The sequence below is a fragment of the Chiloscyllium plagiosum genome, chromosome 29 (genome assembly GCF_004010195.1).
Source record: "Chiloscyllium plagiosum isolate BGI_BamShark_2017 chromosome 29, ASM401019v2, whole genome shotgun sequence".
Taxonomy (NCBI): domain Eukaryota; kingdom Metazoa; phylum Chordata; class Chondrichthyes; order Orectolobiformes; family Hemiscylliidae; genus Chiloscyllium; species Chiloscyllium plagiosum.
Window position 1 is genome coordinate 17427061 of NC_057738.1, and position 20373 is coordinate 17447433.

At 41.4% G+C, this 20373-nt stretch overlaps 1 protein-coding gene across 4 annotated transcripts in view; it reads right to left on the minus strand.

The window, feature by feature from the left end:
• tgfbr2b (transforming growth factor beta receptor 2b) overlaps nucleotides 1-20373 on the minus strand; it is a 79452-nt gene that overhangs the window by 20145 nt on the left and 38934 nt on the right. For all 4 annotated transcript variants that reach the window (XM_043719215.1, XM_043719216.1, XM_043719217.1 and 1 more), the window contains one exon: nucleotides 8186-8327. In XM_043719215.1, coding sequence (XP_043575150.1) covers nucleotides 8186-8327 — 142 coding nt within the window. The remainder of the gene's footprint in view (nucleotides 1-8185; nucleotides 8328-20373) is intronic.

The following is a 20373-nucleotide window of genomic DNA, read 5'->3' on the forward strand; positions in this document are numbered from 1 at the left end:
AGCTTTGGAGTGGGTGCAGAGAAGATTTACCAGGATGTTGCCTGGAATGGAGAGGAAGTCGTACGAGGCTAGGTTGAGAGTTCTCGGCCTTTTCTCGTTGGAACGGCGAAGGATGAGGGGTGACTTGATCGAGGTTTATAAGATGATCAGAGGAATAGATAGAGTAGACAGTCAGAAACTTTTTCCCTGGGTGCAACAGAGTGTTACAAGGGGACATAAATTTAAGGTGAAGGGTGGAAGGTATAGGGGAGATGTCAGGGGTGGGTTCTTTACCCAGAGAGTGGTGGGGGCATGGAATGCGCTGCCTGTGGGAGTGGTAGAGTCAGAATCTTTGGTGACCTTTAAGCGGCAATTGGATAGGTACATGGATGGGTGCTTAAGCTAGGACAAATGTTCGGCACAACATCGTGGGCCGAAGGGCCTGTTCTGTGCTGTATTGTTCTATGTTCTCTAAGTTCTAAATCCTATCTCTCGGAATCCTCTCCAACAACTTACCTACAACTAACGTCAGACTCACCATTATAGCTGTTCTATCTACAATCTTTCAGAAGTTCGAGTGGGAGCGGCCCCCTTAGAGATTGGGAAATTGCTGATGTCACTTCATGTTTTATGAAAGTCGATAAGAGAGAATTGGGGAGGTTTAGACTAGATGGCTTAACATTTCTTGTCAAGAAGTTACTAGAATCCATAATTAAGGATAAAGTGACTGAACTCCTTAAAAAAAATTCATCTGTTCAAAGAACCTTTGGATTTAAATCCTTGTAGCACATAATTGACAAACCTGATTGAACACTTTGACAAGTGACTGATGTATTTGAGAGGATAGTCTCGGGGTGTTAGTTATATAAACTTCCAGAAGGCATTTTATAAGGTCTAAAGTTGGCTAAAGTTGACACATGGAACAAGAGGCAATTCATTGACCTGGTTTGTAAGTTGACTGAGGATACTTTAATTGACAGTTTGTGACTCATGGCAATCTTCAAGGATCTGTGTGGTGCCTCAGTTAATCACTGCAATTCTCAATGATGACTTAGATAACAGCAGGTCACCGATCCAAATTTGTTGATGACATAAAAATAGGTGTTATTGTAAGCAGTGTAGAAGGAAGCATAAAATGTATGAGAGATATTGCTAGGTTGAATTAGGAGGCAAAACTGTGACAGAAGAATTTCAGTGGAGAGAAATTTGAAACCATCCGTTTTGGACCCAAGTTGGTTAGAACAGGGTACTTTCAAAATGGTGAAAATGGAAACAGTGGAGCTCCAGGGAAACCTGGGGGCCAAGAGCACTAATAAAATGCTAGAATTTAGATTCTGAGATCTAGAATACAAGTGACTAGAAGTCACATCTTAGTTGCACAGACCATTGATTAGGCCACTGCTAGAACTTGGAGGGCATTTCTGGACACAATTCCTTAAGAAGCATTTACTGGTGCTGGCTGCATTGATACTACAATAATAACTTCATTCTTACACTGTAGCTAAGTGGGGGAGTGTAAACCAACTAGCGTTTATTCCCTGAAGTCTAGAATGTTAAGAGGTGATTCAAGAGAAATTAAAGATATTACAGGCAGTAGATATAGGTAGAAAGAAATAAACTGTATCCACTAGTTGAGGAATCCAAGACTGCTGGACAAAATCTAATAAACCAAGTCAAATCTTTTAAGCATAAAATTCCTTTCTGTAAATGGCAATTGGTGATAGATCAATTGTTAACTTTAAAATTGGGATCAATAGGTTCTTGTTAAACAATGGTAGTATAGGGTTCAGAACAAAGGCAAGTGAATGGAGGTATGTCACAGAGCAAGAATGATCTCACTAAATGACTGAATAGGCTCCAGAGGCTAAATGACCGACTCCTGTTACAATGTTTTAGAAGTAAGGAACAACAAACCCATGGTCAGCACTTAAACAATGTTAGGAGTTTTAAATTGAGGCATTACCAGCCAATTTAAAACTAAAAGAATTTTGTAAAAAAAAACTATACTGAGCGCTATAGATTTTCAGGTATAAAGCTACGTGGCTGATTATTCTATCACATCATTCCTTGTCTCAGTGTCAGCTCTGCCCTGTTAATTATTGGCACAAGTGCCAACAGTTAGTTTAAAAAGAAAGTGCGTGCCAAATTCAGTAAGCAAACAATTGCGTTGCCTCACATTCAAAGAACTGGCATTTGAGAAGCACAAAGAACCAAAGAAAGCAATCAGAGAGACCCAAGTCTCAACACGTTTCAGTTTGCACTCATTTGTAACTGGAGATCACCTGATGTGAGCCAGGCTGGATCAGGGGGAAAAACCACAACAGGAAAGAAAGTTTATTTGTCCTAGAGCCAGAACTTCAGGCAACAACCATTTTGTGTATTTTCCCATTGCTGGTGGGTGATAACCCCTTGAGGTGCATCAACCTGAACTCAGTTTTAATAGCATTTAACCCAGGTTTGTGTTCAGAACAGATCGGAATGTTCCACATCCTGAGGTGCTACACAGGCTTCATCTAAATGACAGTGTAATCCAACTGGAAATGTTGGAACGTGAGCCCAGAGTATGTTTTGTTAGCTGATAACTACTCAGCAGTGCGACTATAATGGAAATATTTGTTTTAAAAAGGAAAAACGTCCTCAGGCAGATTAAGTCAATAAAAACTGCGTAACAGGAACAAATGGATTAAGGGAAGATTTTAACTCTTGGGTAGTCACTATTTTGACATTTCTAACATTCTGTGGTGGAATACAGAACACCACAGCTGGGTACCAGGCAGCGAGCCTGTGTCCCATGATAGCTTTTCACTGAAAAGCTTCACTGAACAATGGCCTCAGACCGTGATCGCTGAAAAGTCAATAGCTCAATGTACAAGATGGCACCAATATAAGGCAAGTTGTGCAGTGAGACAATTGATTTTCAGGTTGTCTTCATGAACTAGAGGCTTTAATTCCAAATTTCAAGATTCAGCAGCAAGTTTCTTTCATTTACAACGTGCCGTTTTTGAAAAGTTAAGTTAGTCAGCAGTACAGCACATAGAGTCACACTGAATTACAGCACAGGAAAATCAAGCTTCAGTCTCTAACAGTGTTCATGTTCCACTTATGTCTCCTCTCACACTACATCATATAACCCTATTAACATACCCTTTAATTCCAATCTCTATAAACTTATGCAGCTGTCCCTTAAATGTGTCAATGTTTTTTGCCTTAAGTGTTCCATGTGGTAGAAGATCCACATTCAAAACACTCTTGCATAACAAAGTTTCTCATGACAACGAAATTAGACACTTAAAAACAATTTTGTTTCTGTTCAATGTTGCAACACTTTCTACCACAGGCAAGAGTCAGTAAAAACAGAATGTATTTGGATGCATGCAACATTTAATACCTGGGAAACAAAGATAAGTTAAGGGCTTTGTGAATCTAACTGAAGTTTCTCTTTCTTTTCTGGTCATGACAGAGCTGCTTGCTCAGCTCCAACCTGGTGTTTTTCTGTACCACATATAAAGCTTCATTTAATGCAAGATGGTAGAACCATATTTCTTGATGGTTCCATTAGAACTCCAATCTTCACAAACGTATGTGAAAGTGGCAAATTTGAAATTTAGATGAATAAAATTACAGAATCCGTAACACTAAGTTGTTTTAACCTATGCAAGATGATACATGTAAAGAGGCTGGACAACTGCAGAATACAATTGTAAAAAAAAAAGTGATAGACACGTGTGTGCTGTAAATCTAAAATATAGATGGAAAATGGTGGTGACGACGTGCAAGTCAGGCAGGAATGTACAGACAGAAACACTTATTGCAGGCTGATGAGCTTTCAGTAGCTCCGGAAATAAACTCAAAGGTATCACATAGTAAGCTCTATTCCTGATGAAGGGCTTTTGCCCGAAACGTCGATTTTCCTGCTCCTCGGATGCTGCCTGACCTGCTTGTGATTTTACAGGACCACTCTGATCTAAACTTAAAGGTATCACAGCCAGGTAAAAAGGTGAGTTGGGGGACTTGAGGAAAGAATTACAAAGAAAGGATTAAAGATAAAGTCTGTGACAAGGCAGGAGGTAGGCATGATTGAATGACAAAAGGCATGATTTGAAACAGACAAGTATAGAAATAGGATCCCACAGATGCTACCTGACCTACTGAATATATCCAGCACCCATAACTGCAGAATATATCTATGATGACAATGAAGATGTCCTTCAAAAATTCTCTTTGATTACTCTCCATCTGCTTTGGTAGTCAGTTGCTATCTTGAGCTGATTAATTATATCACATCTTTGGTAGCATCTCCCCAAACTACAACCTTTTTCATCCAGAAATTCAAGGATAGCAGATGTATGGAAACACCATCACCTCCAAGTTCTCATCCAAGCCGCACAATGTTTCAACTTGACATATTGCTGATAGCTCAAAATCTATAAACTAACTAACAACATTATGGGAGCCACATGGAACGGAGGAGTTCTAAGAGATCCAGCAAAGGCAATAAATGCTGGCCTTGCTACAAACACTCATTTCTCAAGAATGAACTTACAAAAATATGGAGTGAGAAGAGATCAAAGTTTCTCTTTTCCAATGCATCTTTTCATAAAACATGTTTCTATTCCCTTTCGAATAGTCAAGTGGGCATCAGCAAATGGGTAACACTCCAGGGAGCTGGGAGCATAAAGTTCCTAGCACTCTCTGACCATGCACCTGCTGGTGTTGGTCAATATTCAGGATCACTAATCTCTCAATGAATCCTTGTGTATCCTAGAAACAGAATGAACAGTTATGGCCATTCTGGTATTCTACTGACATTAACACTGTTTTTAATTAGATGATGAAGAAGCAATGACTGCAGATGAGCACTTCCAAAATTTTCAGTTTTTAAATCACAATAGTTGGTGTATTATCCTAGGTTTCTGATGATAATGAATTTCCTCATTACATAACTTTGGAAAGGAGTATTGTAAGGCGAATTGAAACACTGTGTGGAGTTTGCACGTTCTCCCCGTGTCTGCGTGGGTTTCCTCCGGGTGCTCCAGTTTCCTCCCACAGTTCAAAGATGTGCAGGTCAGGTGAATTAGCCATGCTAAATTGCCCGTAGTGTTAGGTAAGGGGTAAATGTAGGGGTATGGGTGGGTTGCGCTTCGGCGGGGCGGTGTGGACCTATTGGGCCGAAGGGCCTGTTTCCACACTGTATGTAATCTAATCTAATCTAAAAAAAAACTTTGCCATAGAAAGGCAGGACAAAGGCTTCAATTCTTGGTTGCATTATTCTCATGAGAAACTGAAAAAGGTGGCCTCAAATATTTAATCACAATGAGTTGCCATGGACCCACAAGGAGAGACCACAAATTGACTTTTGTTGTGCAAACCTGATACTCATTACTATTAGTGAGGTTAACGCTGCAGATTGGAACATATTAAAATTCAGACATGGTGCTACGATCATGGACTCCCAGGTCAAGTACAGTACAGGGATATGTGGAATAAACTACTATTTGTGCGCGTCTGTGGAGTGCCGGTGCGCGTCTGTGGAGTGCCGTGATCGTATAGTCGTTAGTACTCTGCGTTGTGGCCACAGCAACCTCGGTTCGTATCCGAGTCACGGCACTAATTGCTCTATCTGCCCCAGTTTTGGGCGGCACGGTGGCCCAGTGGTTAGCACTGCTGCCTCACAGCGCCTGTAGACCCGGGTTCAATTCCCGACTCAGGCGACTGACTGTGTGGATTTGCACATTCTCCTGTGGAATTTCCTCATTACATAACTTTGGAAAGGAGTATTGTAAGGCGAATTGAAACACTGTGGAGTTTGCAAGTTCTCCCCGTGTCTGCGTGGGTTTCCTCCGGGTGCTCCGGTTTCCTCCCAGGTGAATTGGCCATGCTAAATTGCCCGTAGTGATAGGTTAAAGGGGTAAAGGTAGGGGTATGGGCGGGTTGCGCTTCGGCGGGTCGGTGTGGACTTGTTGGGCCGAAGGGCCTGTTTCCACACTGTAAGTAATCTAATCTAATCTAATCTAAGTACTCTTAAATAATACATCAGTCCCAAACACTGCCCAAAGGTCATCACTTCCCATATTGCCATGTTGTCTTCTCAAGTGAAACTGTGAATTTAATATCAAATTAGGAGCATTTTTTAAAAAAAAAAGCTTTAAAAAGTCATATTCAAACTTTGCTGAATTGCAATTGCTTTGAATCTGCTCAAATTTATGTCACATAGCGTCAAAGAGATGACAGCACAGAAACAGACCCTTCAGGCCAACTCGTCCATGCCGACCAGACATCCTAACCTAATCCAGTCCCATTTGCCAGCACTTGGCCCATATTCCTCTAAACCTTTCCTATTCATATACCCATCCCGATGCCTTTTAAATGGCGTAATTGTATCAACCTCCACCACTTCCTCTGGCAGCTCATTCCATGCATGTACCACCTTCTGCATGACAAGTTGCCCCTTAGGTCCCTTTTTTATCTTTCCTCTCTCACCCTGAACCTATACCCTCTAGTTCTGGACTCCCCCACCCTGCGAAAAAGACTATCTCTTTACCCTATCCATGCTCCTCATGATTTTATAAACCTCTATAAGATCACCCCGTAGCTTCCGACGGTCCAGGGAAAACAGCACCAACCTATTCAACCTCTCCCTAGAGCTCAAATCCTCCAAACCTGGCAACATTCTTGTTAATATTTTCTGAACCCTTTCATGTTTCACAACATCCTTCCGATAGGAAAGAGACCAGAATTGCACACAATATTCCAAAAGCAGCCTAACCAATGTCCTGTACAGCCGCAACATGACCTCCCAACTCCTGTACTCAATACTCTGACCAATAAAGGAAAGCATACCAAACGCCTCCTTCACTATACTGTCTACCTGCGATTCTACTTTCAAGAAAATGTGAACCTGCGCTCCAAAGTCTCTTTGTTCAGCTTTGGACAGCTTACAGCTTTTCCGTCTGACTCTTAGTTCAATTCAGATCATTCTTCAATGCACTATACCGTGCTTTATGGAAGTTGAGTTAATTTTAACTCAGATTAGATTGTCAGCTCTTAGGCACTTTTACACTAACAGATGGAATGTGTTACTGTCTATTGGCTGCACTCAATAGAGTCATACAGTCAGAGTCTCAGCGTACAAGAAATTTCAGTAGGTCCAGAAAGATATGGAAGGATCAGAATATATCGAAGGGGCCAATATTTGAGCTTATATTATTTGCAATTGAATCTTAATGCAATGGAGTGAAGCTCTGTATGATCTGCATTAGTTGAAAATTAAAGGGAGGAGCTTGTGACCAGCTTATGCACCCCAGACAACAGCAGTGGAACATCAGTTACATAGAATTTGACATCATTCTAGTCAGCAACATTATTTTGGATAAATGGCAGAAAATCAATTTATCAAAACACCTTCAAATCCAGGTTAACTGGAGCTGATCTATCCTATGACAATAAATTTGTGTGGAGCGCTTCAAGACCCTACAGTGTCACAAAGCACGTCAGAGGCAAGGGGGTATTTTTGAACTTGAACGATTTGTATAATGTCAGAAACCTGGCAGCCAATTTGTGCATAGGAAGATCCCTCAATAGGCAATGACATAAATGGACTTTTAACCTACTTTCTTAGTGATGCGACAAAGAGAATCTGTTCTGAATGATGGAAGGGTTAATTACTCCAGGCCTCAAATGTAAGAAGGTTGCCAAATATCTTACGTAATAGGTGGTTAAGATTTGGAATTATTAAGGCGAATGATATAGGCTTAGTAGTATTCAAAGGGAAGTCAGAATAATAAATCAGCAAGGATATAGGGATAGAGCAGGCAGTGACATTAACTGGATTATTGCCCTAAACAGTTGACACATACATGATCAGCCGAGTGCCTTATTCTGTAATGTATCATTCCATATCAGTAGTCTCATAAATATTGGTCAGTAATTCCTTGCTCTTCTTTGAAACTGTGCAGTAGGAATATTTGTAGCCAACTGTGGAGGTGGGGGAGGGGGAGGAGAGAAGAGGTGTTTACTGTTGGACTCAGCAATGACAGTGCTAGCAACTGGGCAGCAATTGAAATCAATCATGTTTTGTTTATCAATTTTCTTCTTTCTGTTGAACCTTCCAGAGCCTGTACATCAATAGAATTAAATCTGAAGTTTACTGTTAAAACAAAGAACAGCCCATTGTTGTCTAAAAATATAAAACTTTAATGCCACTTACCACCAATGGCTGTACATCGTGATGTGATCTCCCACAGAACGAGGGCCATTGAATACACATCAGTTTGTTTAAATGCCTCAATATCCTCCAAGTTAATTCGTGACTCCAGCACCTCGGGAGCCATATACCTGGCTGTACCGACCTACAGGAAAATGGGCAAAACGTATCAGGTATTGGACTGGATAGCACACAGCATCTGACCTTACTTGTAATGAAACACAACATGGTTATACAATTCAGATCAAGATTCACAACTTATATTTCTAAAGCACCTTTATCGTAATAAAATTCCAAGGGCAGCTGAATGAATTGTGTCAATCTTAGTAACAAATAACTCATTTTTTGTTTGTTTTGAATTTTCAGAGAGGTAACTGTTTATCTCTAACCTCATTACATTTTTTTATTGCTGGTTTTCTTCCTCCAGACAGTGAAACTATAAGTAGCTAGGTATTTCAATAGATACTCATTGAGAAGCCAATGTTACACCTGTCAGTACAAGCTGTTGTTTGAAGCATTTCATCATTTCCCATTCTTATGGGTTGGGTGTGGGTCTAAGTGAGGGGGTGGCCGAGGAGTGTTTAGAGCTGGCAGTCCTGCAATGTTGGAAGTAGACAGTCTATAGAAACAAGCTACCAGTCCCCAAAGTTGATCAAGAACATGGAAAAGGAGGCCAGGTTTACTGCATAGCTGAGATAAAATAATAATTTATGACAGTTCTACAAGATTTGAAATTTGCGTCACAGATAGACAGGGTGATAAAGAAGGCGTTTAGCATGCTTGCCTTCAATGCTCAGACCTTTGAGTACAGGAGCTGGAACGTCATGTTGAGATTGTTCAGGATGTTGCCGAGGCCCTTTCCGAAATACTGTGTCCAGTTCTGGTCTCCCTGATATAGGAAGGATATTAAGCTGGAGAGGGCTCAAAAAAAGATTTACTTGGATGCTGCTGAAATCGGAAGTTTTGAGATAAGATGATGGACTGGAAAGACTGGGACTTTTTTCCAATGGAGCAGAGGAAATTGTCAGGTGACCTTATAGAGGTTTATTAAAATCATGAGGGGCATAGATAAGGTGAATGACAAGGGTCTTTTCCCTAGATCGGGGGAGTTCAAAACTAGGGGGCATATGAGAGGAGAAAGGTTTAAAAAGGACACGAGGAGCGAGTGGTCCATGTGTGGAATTAATTTTCAGAGAAAGAGATGGGTGCAGGTACAGTTACAGCATTTAAAATGTATCTTGATAAGCTCTGGAATAGGAAAGATTTAGAGGGATATGGGCCAAGTGCAGGCAGGTTTGATGAGTTTAGTTTGGGAACATGGTTGGCATGGACTGGTTGGACTGAAAGGTCTGTTTCCATGCTATTTGACTCAACTCTAAGACAATGGATCAAAGACTTCATTCAACCGTCCATGAACTCAAATTAACTTCAGAGTGATTTGATTAGCAATCCTAAGATTCAGGAGGGAAACAGCAGTTCAAAACTGGAAGTGGGCTATGGCTGTGCTCAGATTGAAAAGACCCAATTTGTGGGGTTTGGCAATGCGGGTGAATGGCTTGCCTAGCTTGTGCTAGAAAGGAAATTACCAAGAAATAAAAAATGCTCACTCTGAAAGACAGCTCATGGATAGACCCAACCCCACAACTAGAGAGTCGAATCACATCCCTACCCAAAAAACTTCAGAATTCAGGAGAAATAAACAAGACCGACTTCCAGAAAAAAAAATGAAACCAGACGGATCCAACACACTATGCTTCTATGGATTACCCAAAATTCACAAACCAAAAGCCCCCTTCAGATCCATAGTCTCACTATCTGGAACCTAATTTACAGATTAACCAACGATCCAGAACCTAAACCTGAGATACAAATCTTTTCAAAACAGACTGTTTGGAGGTTAAAGGTTACTAGGTTAGGAAAGGAATGGAATGGAAGTAACTCTCAACAGTTAAGAATCACTTTGGACTGGTTCTGGGGAGAATTGAAGTACCACTTAAGGTACAGTATCAAGTATACAGGTCCATGTGAAGTGGATTTTCAGTTGTGTTAGAAATAAAAGCTGGAACTTCTGTTGAAAATATAGCTTGCCCACAAAAAGTGCTTAGTCAACATTACTTCTGGTCTGTGTGCTACAATGAAAAAAAGTCTTAAAACATGAACTCGTATTCTGTCATCCTTTTGGCTATCAACTGGAATTTTGAATTTCTCTCTTTTTAAAAAAGTTACCTGTCTCTAGGAGGAACATAACATTAACAGGGATTGGAGTGGTGGAATCAGCTTTGTCATCATGACCATGTACACAAATATTACAATGTAATGGCCATTTCATAGCACACTATTTTTAAGTTGAAAACCGATGGACATAAAAATAAAGCATAGTATATCCCAGGATGGTAGGGTACATTTATACATTGTTAATTTTGATTCAAACCCTGGTGTCATTATTGAATCCAAAAAAAACCTTATTTTTACCCTAAGGCTACAATAAGTTTCCTTACTGCATGCTTGTGTTTTGTAATTCTGGTAATATTGGAGTATGTTGTTAAATCCAATGTAACAATCAAATCACTTCATCCAACAGACTACTACTATTGATGAAAGGATCACGCAATAAAAATCACAGGAACATCACAAGTGCCCATGTCGGTCCATCTGAATGATAGTGGCATAAACTGGACGATGGTTCATAAATTCTGGTTTGGATTCAATCTCCTGGGGGAAGACGTGAAACTCAGACCGCATCTGTCCTCTCAGGTGGACTTGGAAAAAAAACCCATGCCATCATTTTGAGGAGCAGGAGCACACTCAATACTCACTAACACTCAATACTGGAGCCCCCCAGGGGTGCATATTCAGCCCCCTACCATACTCGCTGTATACCTATGACTGCATCAAATACCAGAGTAATGCCATTCACAAGTTCGCTGATGACACCACCATAGTTGGTCGAATTTCAGATGGCGACAAAACAGACTATGGACGGGAGGTGGAAGAACTGCTATAACAGTGCACTGAGAACAATCTCGCTCTCAATGCCAGCAAAACCAAGGAACTCATTACTGACTTTTGGCGGAATGTTACTCATGCCCTCCCCCGAAACATTAACAACACAGAGGTGGAATGATTAGAGAGAGAGTGTTAAGCTCCTGGGAGCGGTCAACAACAAGCTTTCTTGGACTCTTCATGTGGATGCACTGGTTACAAAGGCCCAACAATGTCTCTGCTTCCTCAGGCAGCTGAGGAAATTAGGCATGACGGCGAATACTCTTGCCAACTTTTATAGATGATCAGTCAACAGCATTCTGTCTGGATGTATCACTAGCTGGTGGGGCAACTGTACCATTCAAGATCGGAGATGGTTACAAAGAGTGGTGAACTCGGCCTGGACAATCACAAAGGCCGACCTACCATCTATAGAATCCATCTACCAGGCCCACTGTCAAGGAAAGGCCGTCAGCATTCTCAAAGATCCATCCCACCCTGGCAATGTTTTTCTACAACCTCTACCATCAGGGAGAAGGTACAGAAGCCTGAACACATGCACCAGCCAGTTTCAAAACAGTTTCTATCCTACTGTTGTTAGGATACTGAATGGACTCACAAACTCTTAGCATTTGCCTGTACCTGTGTTTTGGTTTTTGCCACTTTTTACCTATTATTTACTTATCTACGCTACTTAACTCTGTGATCTCCCTGTATTGCTCACAAGACAAAGCATTTCACTGTGCCTCGGTACACGTGACAATAACTTCATTTCAAATTCAGGGTCCTGGCTAAAATCGTTCCCTTAAACAACATTTTTTTTAAAAAAAAAAAGAATAGTCATTTCATTACTGTTTGCAGGACTTGTCAGGAAATTAGCTTCCTATTTTAAAACAGTGACAGTACTTCAAAAATACTTCATCGGCTTTAAAGTGTTTTGGGATGTTCTGGGGTTGTGAAAGGCATTACTGAAACAAGTTATTTCTTTCACACAGACATGCTTAGAAATATTGTGTATCTTAAAATTGGTGCTGCCACATACTCCTGCAACAGAATTTGCTGTTTTGGCTTCACGCTAATGTTAAACTTTCGGAATGTAAGTAAAGCAGACGCTGAAGTAAAGCAGAAACTATTACCTGTACAGAGCCTCACTCTGATTTATTCTGGTATCATGTTAAACCCTATCTCTGGATTCTGGCTCCATTTACATTGTAACAGAAATATTGGTGTGAAGTGAAACCTCTTGGCGTTAATACTTCAGTCACATGCTGAAACACCCTCAATTGACTATTCATAGCATGATAACAATTCTTAGCCACAATGGATATAAGCGAGTGAGCAATTTCCCTCTATATCACTGGAATAAGTTTTATCCATATAATTTGTATTCTCTGTATTTAGGTGGTAAAATAATGCTACTTTTACTGGGAGAGCTTTCTGTAGTTTCAGTTAAAATTTTGTTTGTTCTTGCTTATATAGATGCCTTTTAAACAGATTCTGTTGACTAAATAGACTGTGTACGCTGTTAAGTCCTACTCTGCCTCTGACTGTTTGGCTGACAGAGTGATGTTAATTGGCAAAAGCCCTCAAAGGACTCTCTAGCTCCTCGGATGCTGCCTGACCTGCTGTGCTTTTCCAGCACCACACTCTCGACTCTAATCTTCAGTATCTGCTGTCCTCACTTTCGCCCAGAGTGGTGTTAATTGCCACTTCACCTTTAGTTAGCTTCAACTGCTCTGTATTTGTTTCCATGATCATTTTTTGTTGCTGCAAGGTATCTGTTACTTGTAACACAATTCCTCATTTTGAACCTGACCATACATTCGCATTTACTGCTGTAGGATGTCAAGAGACGATGACAAAGTGTGTCAGTAATTTCATCTTTGTAGCAGTAGTGAAGCTGCAAACCTCCGATTCTTTAATAACTTCAGCTTCCCCAGCGGCAGTGGTGACTGGTGAGACTCCAGGCAGACCTCTGGGGAAGGGGAACCAGGAACTCATTTTTTGTTGCTGCAAGGTATCTGTTACTTGTAACACAATTCCTCATTTTGAACCTGACCATACATTTTGAACCAGGAACTCAGCCAATGGGAAGTCTGCGGCAAACAAAAAAGTGCTGGAGAAAGCCAGCAAGTCTGGCTGCGCCCGTGGAGAGTGAAACCCATTTAACATCGAGTTTGATCATACTCTAATTTAGGCCAAATACTTAGGCAAGGTTGAGATCTCACTGTGGCCAGGCCTGCAGGGCCCAGGGAGATTAACAGATGGGGTGTTAGTGAGAGGGCAGAAGATGGGAAAATTGCAAGGAGTGGAAATACCTTAGTGGAACCTGCAATGACATGACTCCTGTCCACCTCAGTAAAACCTACGTGCCAGTGCCCTCATTTCCCAAGCTTGGGCTATGGATGCAGAAGCATATCCTGAAGGCTCTTAAACTAGAGTGGGAGGGTGATGCACATTGCAGATCGAAAAGAAAAGGGGCAAAGCTGGCCATAAACCCACTTGATCAGAATTTACCGTCCTGAAATTCAACACTGTTCTTCCTGCATCTGTCCACTCATCTCCTGAGGTTCAGTCACAACACGGGCTCAGGAGCAGCAGTGAGCGGGTACCAGAAAGCAGGAGATATGGCAAGAACAAAGAGCTGGAGGGCGGGCAGGCGGGTCAGGGATTGGGTGAGGCTGCAAGTTGGAGGATCAGCATCACGACTGAGTCAGGGAGTAGGGGAGGTAGCAAGTCTGAGGATTGGTGAGAGGAGGCAAGTCAGAGAGCAGGATCGGCAACAAATGGGAGATACTGCAAGTATTAAATTGCCAAATTTCTTCTCCACTTGGTAAATGAAATAACTATTTAAACAATGTAAGAAATTAACAGTGGAAAGTATTTCAATTCAAAGGGCATGAAGCTTGATCTTTATATCTAAATGTGGAAAGTTACAATTTTCAGGAACACAATTACAACATTAAATCAGGACTTCCTATGTATTTAAATAGTAGCAGCACGCCCTGTGGGTGTCATGGCATATTCTGTGGCATTGCTTCATGATGCAGATTTATTCAATTAAGTGTCAAAGTAAGTGTGATGGAGCAAGAGGGCTAGACTCACACCCATAAACTGTTCCAGTTTATTTTTACCATCACGTTTTTCTAACAGATTCATTGTTAACAGTGGTGCTGGTGACCCAGAGTAGTTAAAGCAATTAGTTGGCAGGGATATTCTCTTCAACAGTGTAATCAAATATAATCATACATACACTATAGAATTTTCTTTATAATTTTATACATAATTCCATAGCAATTTTAAAGGCAGTAAAAAATCCCAGGGCGACTCACAGAATAAACTGACACTGAGCTACAGGAGATATTACAGATTAGATTAGATTATATTCCCTACAGTTGAAAAATGTCGTGCTGGAAAAACACAGCATGCCAGGCAGCATCCAAGCAGCAGGAGAATCGACGTTTCGGGCATAAGCCCTTCTTCAGAAATCCCAGTATATTCCCTACAGTGTGGAAACAAGCCTTTTGGCCCAACAAGTCCACACCGACCCTCCAAAGAGTAACCCACCCAGACCCATTTCCTTCTGACTAGTGCACCTAACACTATGGGCAATTCAACATGCCAATTCACCTAACCTGCACATCTTTGGATTGTGGGAGGAAACCAGAGCACCCGGAGGAAACCCACACAGACATGGAGAATGTGCAAACTCCATACAGTCGCCCGAGGCTGGAATTGAACCTGGGACCCTGGTGCTGTGAGGCATTAGTGCTAGCCACTGAGCCACCGTGCCACCCCCTAAGAAATGTGGGCTCGTCCAGGATTTGAACCTGGGATCTCTTGCAAGTCTGCGTAGTAGAAGCCCCAAAGCAAGAATCATACCCCTAGACCAACAAGCCACATACTGGGCCGATGCTTGAATGCTTATGGAAAAAGGTGTGTTTTCATAACTTTTAATTTAAAATCACTTATTGGTAGTGTAGAGGATCTGAGGGACCATAGTATGTGTGTCCTCTAATCTGAGGGCAACAGGAGGTAGATAAAAGATGGTTAAGAAGGTATATGGGATTGCTTTTTATTAATTAAGTCAAGAATACAGCAGCAAGCAGATGTGATGGAGCTGAAACAATGTTAGTTAGACCACAGCTGGAGTACTGTGTGCAGTTCTGGTTACCAGACCATGGGAAGGATGGGATCGCCCTAGAGAGTGCGCAGAGGAGATTCACCAACATGATGCATGGGCGAGAGAGATTCAGCTATAAAGAGAGACTAGACAGGCCGCGCTGCTTTTCTGAGAGCAAAGGCGGCTAAGGGGGGGATCTGAAGTGTACAAAGTTCTGAGGGGTATACACAAGGCAGATAGGGAGAAATGTTTCCCTTTAGTAGAGAGGTCAATAACAGCGGGGCAGAATTCTCAGGTAAGGAGCAGGATAGTTGGAGGGAATTTGAGGAAAATGTTTTTCACCCAGAGGGCGGTGAATATCTGGAGCTCAATGCCTAATAAAAGGAGTAGAGGTGGGAACCCTCCAGCTATTAAAAAGTAGTAGTCAGGCAAGTAGTTGAAATGCCACAGGATACAAGGCTTTGGGACAAGTGCTGGAAAATGGAATAATCGATAAACAATTGATAACTGCCATAGAAATGATGGGCCAAAGGGCTTCTTCCATGCATTAAGAACTGGATCCCCATGTCCATGATGGTTGCTATCTATAATTGCACATGGGAATGGCACCCATGATCCTGAACCTTACTCCAACAAGGAGTCTATGTGCATTCTCCACTTGGCAATTTGAGGGAGGCTGGGCACTTCTCTCCTGAACATGAAAAAGGCAATCACTTTCAATCTGGAAAAGTGCCAAGTTTACAGCAGACTTCTCTGGAAGGATAAGATTTCTCAAAAATTTGACTGACGGCAGCAACACAAATGGCATTCCCAACTAACCGGATGCTGTCATCAAACCATACGCACAACACCCCCCCCCCCCCCCTCCTCACACATCCACAGACATTGGCATCTGACATGCACCAACCTCTAACAACCTTCAGGGATATTCCTGTACTTCGATGCTGTCAAAGTAAGAATACTTAGTGCCCAAGGAAATACACCTAGCTCATTGGACCAGGTTAATCTCCGGGCTCTTCAGCTGCACTCATTCACTCTGAGCCGACCTGGATGCTTACAGTCTCCCTGCCTTCCTTCCACCCCCCCCCCCACCCACCTCAGCGGTACCAGGCTCACATTACTGCTGTCTTGTAGCACTTTGAATTTAAGTGAAAGCTTGGGACATAACTGTATCTTAGTGCTTTTTTCACAGCAACAATTTGAGCAATCAAAGTCTACTTGCCTTACAATCCACACGATTTCTCATCCAGTATAATTTGCTACTCCCTTCAAACTTTGGTAACCTTGCATTAGTCCTGATGAAAATGCCATGACTGCATGCATCTTTTCTCAACAATAATTAAATTGCTTTGGTAGAGTAGGCATGGAAAAAACGACAATTTCCTTAAGAACGAACAGGAAAACAAAATCTTTAATGAAGAGCCATGCCATTTAGTATGGAAATCAGGGAACAGATTTACTCACAAAACGCATTGGAAATGAAATAAACTCTTGCTTTTAAAGACTATAGCTGCTGGAGCCATGAGAACGAACAAGTTAGGATTTGGATGGATAAGACAATCAGGTAACATGGAGCAAACAGGGGTGAAAATGGAGGGGAGGTAGAGATCATCCATCAGCTAATTGAGTGTTCAGTGCAGTATCAAAATGATCACTGCTTTAGTCTATAGAAAATCAGACTGTGTTGCTTAGAGCAGAACGAGCAGATTAAAGGGAGATCTGACAGAACATTAAAAACTTTCAGTTTTGAACACAAGTAAATACCGCATATACTCGAGGAATAAATCGACCTCATGTAAATGTCAACCCCCTATGTTTGGCCAAAAAACCTGGAATTTTCCATATATCTGGTGTAAATGTCAACCCTAGTTCTTCACAGATAACAGGTTAACGTTTGTGAGTCAGTGTGCCAGCTGTCACATCCCACTCCATCTTTCCAGTCTGCCAGTTGTTCAGCTCCGCTCCTGGTCTTCCAGTCCACTGGCTGTTTTACCTTTTGTTTACACATGTAGATTCCTTGACACTGATCTGGCTAGCTCAGAGCCAGCTCTCAGAGTGAACAGGATAGCTGATACTCATGTTACTTTTTTCCACAGCGGTAGTGCTTATCTTTTCCCTGCACCCACGTCGTGTGTATGCAGGTGTCGGACACAGTGAAAAACAAGTGTGTAAATCATTATTTATGTACCACCACCAGGAAAAAAAAGGAAGCTGGCTGTTTTATTCTCCTCTGGGTTTTCAGAATTATCATAATTCATTTTTTTCTTTATTCGTTTAGAGATCAATTGGGCTTCCGCTAATGATACGGTATGAATTTTGATGGGCATGAATTTCAGCTCCTCAAAAGTAGTATCCATGGAGAGTCAACTCCATTTATTTAATCTGAAAAAGCAGTCAAAAAGTTCGACTATTATGAGAGTATATACGGCAAAAAGAAAACGTTTCAATTGGGAAAAGATTAAAGAACACGGAGTTATAGGATTATACAGCACGGAAACAGACCCTTCGGTCCAACTCCTCCATGCTGACCAGATATCCTAAACTGATCTAGTCCCATTTGTCAGCATTTGGCCCATATCCCTTTAAACCCTTCCTATTCATATACACATCCGGATGCCATTTAAATGTTGTAATTGTACCAGCTTCTACCATTTCTTCTGGCACCTTACTTCATACTCGCACCACCCTCAGCGTGAAAATATTGCCCCTCAGGTCCCTTTTAAATTTTTCCCCCTCTCACTTTAAAATCTATGCCGTCTAGTTTGAACTTCCCTATCCTGCGAAAGAGACCTTGTCTATTCACGCAATCCATGCCCCTCATGATTTTCTAAAAAGGTACCTGTCATCCTCTGATGCTCCAGGGGAAAAGAAACCCTAGCCTACTCAGCCACCCCCTATAGCTCAAGTCCTCCAAGCCCTTGTAACATCCTTGTAAATTTTTTTGAATCCTTTCAAGTTTAACATCACCTTTCCTTTCACAAGGAGACCAGAATGCAGTGTCCTGTACAACCACAACATGAGATCCCAACTCCTAAATTCAATGCATTTGTTTGAGAGAAATTGACGAAGAGAACAGCAGGGAGTTGGGGGGTATTCTTAACTCATTGACGGTCTGGAATATTTCCCATAAAAGGCGATGCGGTCAGATTCAACTTTTATTTCCAAAGGCAACTGGATACATTTGAAGGTAAAAGGGTAAAGTTGCCATAGTCCCAGAGAGCTGCTCTCTCATGAGAGAGAGAGGACTGATGGTGGTTTAATTTGAGGGTCACCACACCTCAGATGATAGAGGAGGTTGAGAAGGACAGTCCTTCATTTGTACCCTCAGCTGGTGCAGGATTGAACACATGCTGAACAAACAGCATCTCTCTGCATCGTAAACCAGCCATTCAACCAACTGAGCTAACTGACCCCCATTGGAAATATATATGAGACAAGAGAAAAAGATATCACCAAAATTCTGCAGAACAAGAAGAGTGGAACTAATTGGATAAGTCTTTCAAAGACCTTGCACTGGCGCACAAATGACTTTGCTCTGCCCTCTATGATCCCATGAACTCTTTAATGCAACCTTGATTACTGAATTAAGAAAATAAAGACTATAATTTAAAATTGTGCTCGTCTAACTAGTGTAGTTTTTACAAACTCTTGAAGTGCTACTGAGAAGAAGGAAGACCTCCTGCTTATTAACTTTTGGGTGGATGGCATAATTTTGAGCTCATTGTGAGCTATTAAATGGAATTGATCTGCTCGCTGAATGCAGAAAAATTGTGAAACTGATACAGTAACATCAATTAGGTGTCGAATGCTCATTCAGGCAATGTTAAGTCAGCTTATTAGAAATTTCAATAGAGAGTTTAGACTCCCACGAGGCATTTGTCAAAAGGTCATCTAATAGACTTGTTAAAATTAGAACCCATATAATTAAAAGGGATTATGACAGTACCTAAGATTAAATATGTCAGTTCGACTGAGAGATTCAAGAAGTTGGGCTGTTCTCCTTATTAGAAAGGGAGGTTTGAAATCATGAACAGTTTTGATGAAGTAAGGAGGAGAAACAGTTTTCACTAGAAGTTTCATAACTTGAGGAGGATACAATTTTAAAAAGGCAGAGGAATTTTTATTTTCACAGTGAATTGGAATGTACTGCTTGAATGGGTAGTGGAAACAGGTTCAAATGGTCATTTTCAGAGAGGTAATCAGATAACGATTTAAAAGGAAAATATTAACTGATCGTTGGGGAAGAAGCAGGAAAATGGGACCAGATCTAGCCAGCACAGACATGATGGGTTTAATGGCCTCCTTCTGTTCTACTTTATTTTATGATCTTACAAATGGTCACTGGCAGATTGTATTAGAAATGTTACTTATCAACATGTTATATTGATAATGTTTTTGATTCATGTTGTTAATTCTGTTGTGCTCCTGAGGTATCTGGAGATGTCCCTTTAAAATAGGACCTATTGAATAATATACTGATGAGGGGCTTGCCGTGAATTGTTCCACAATGAACACACAGCCCTGATAAGATATCCTATTTCAGTATCACTTTTCAATGCTGCAACGTGAACCTTGCCTCTTTACCTTGGTTTCTCATTGATTGAGGGTGATGTGATTGTTTCAGGATATGTGCAGGAGGAACACTGACCCACCTCCTGAGAATACTCCCAAAACCAAGAACAAAATGAGAATGCAATCTCACTGGGTTTGTCCATGTGATTTGAGGACAGGCTGGTTTTATTCTCAAAATATCACAAGCTGTGTTGCTTCAGAAGGTAGAATAGCAGCCATTAAAATGGTGGATTATGTGCTTAGGTGAACTGGTCTGTTTCGTGGTATGTTGAAGCAAGTGGCAGTTTGTGGAGCACACTGAAGATGGGAGGATATGGCAAGATAAATGCCTCCCTTAAAAAGCAAATAGGTCAATAAATCAGGGGGGGCTCAGGATACGAATCCATGAGGGTGCAGACTTATCATTCTAATTGTATGATATTATTTCAGTGTTGAAATTTGCAAATGCTACAGTAGAAGACAGAGGGTGGTGGTGGAGGGTTGTTTTTCAGACTGGAGGCCTGTGACCAGTGGA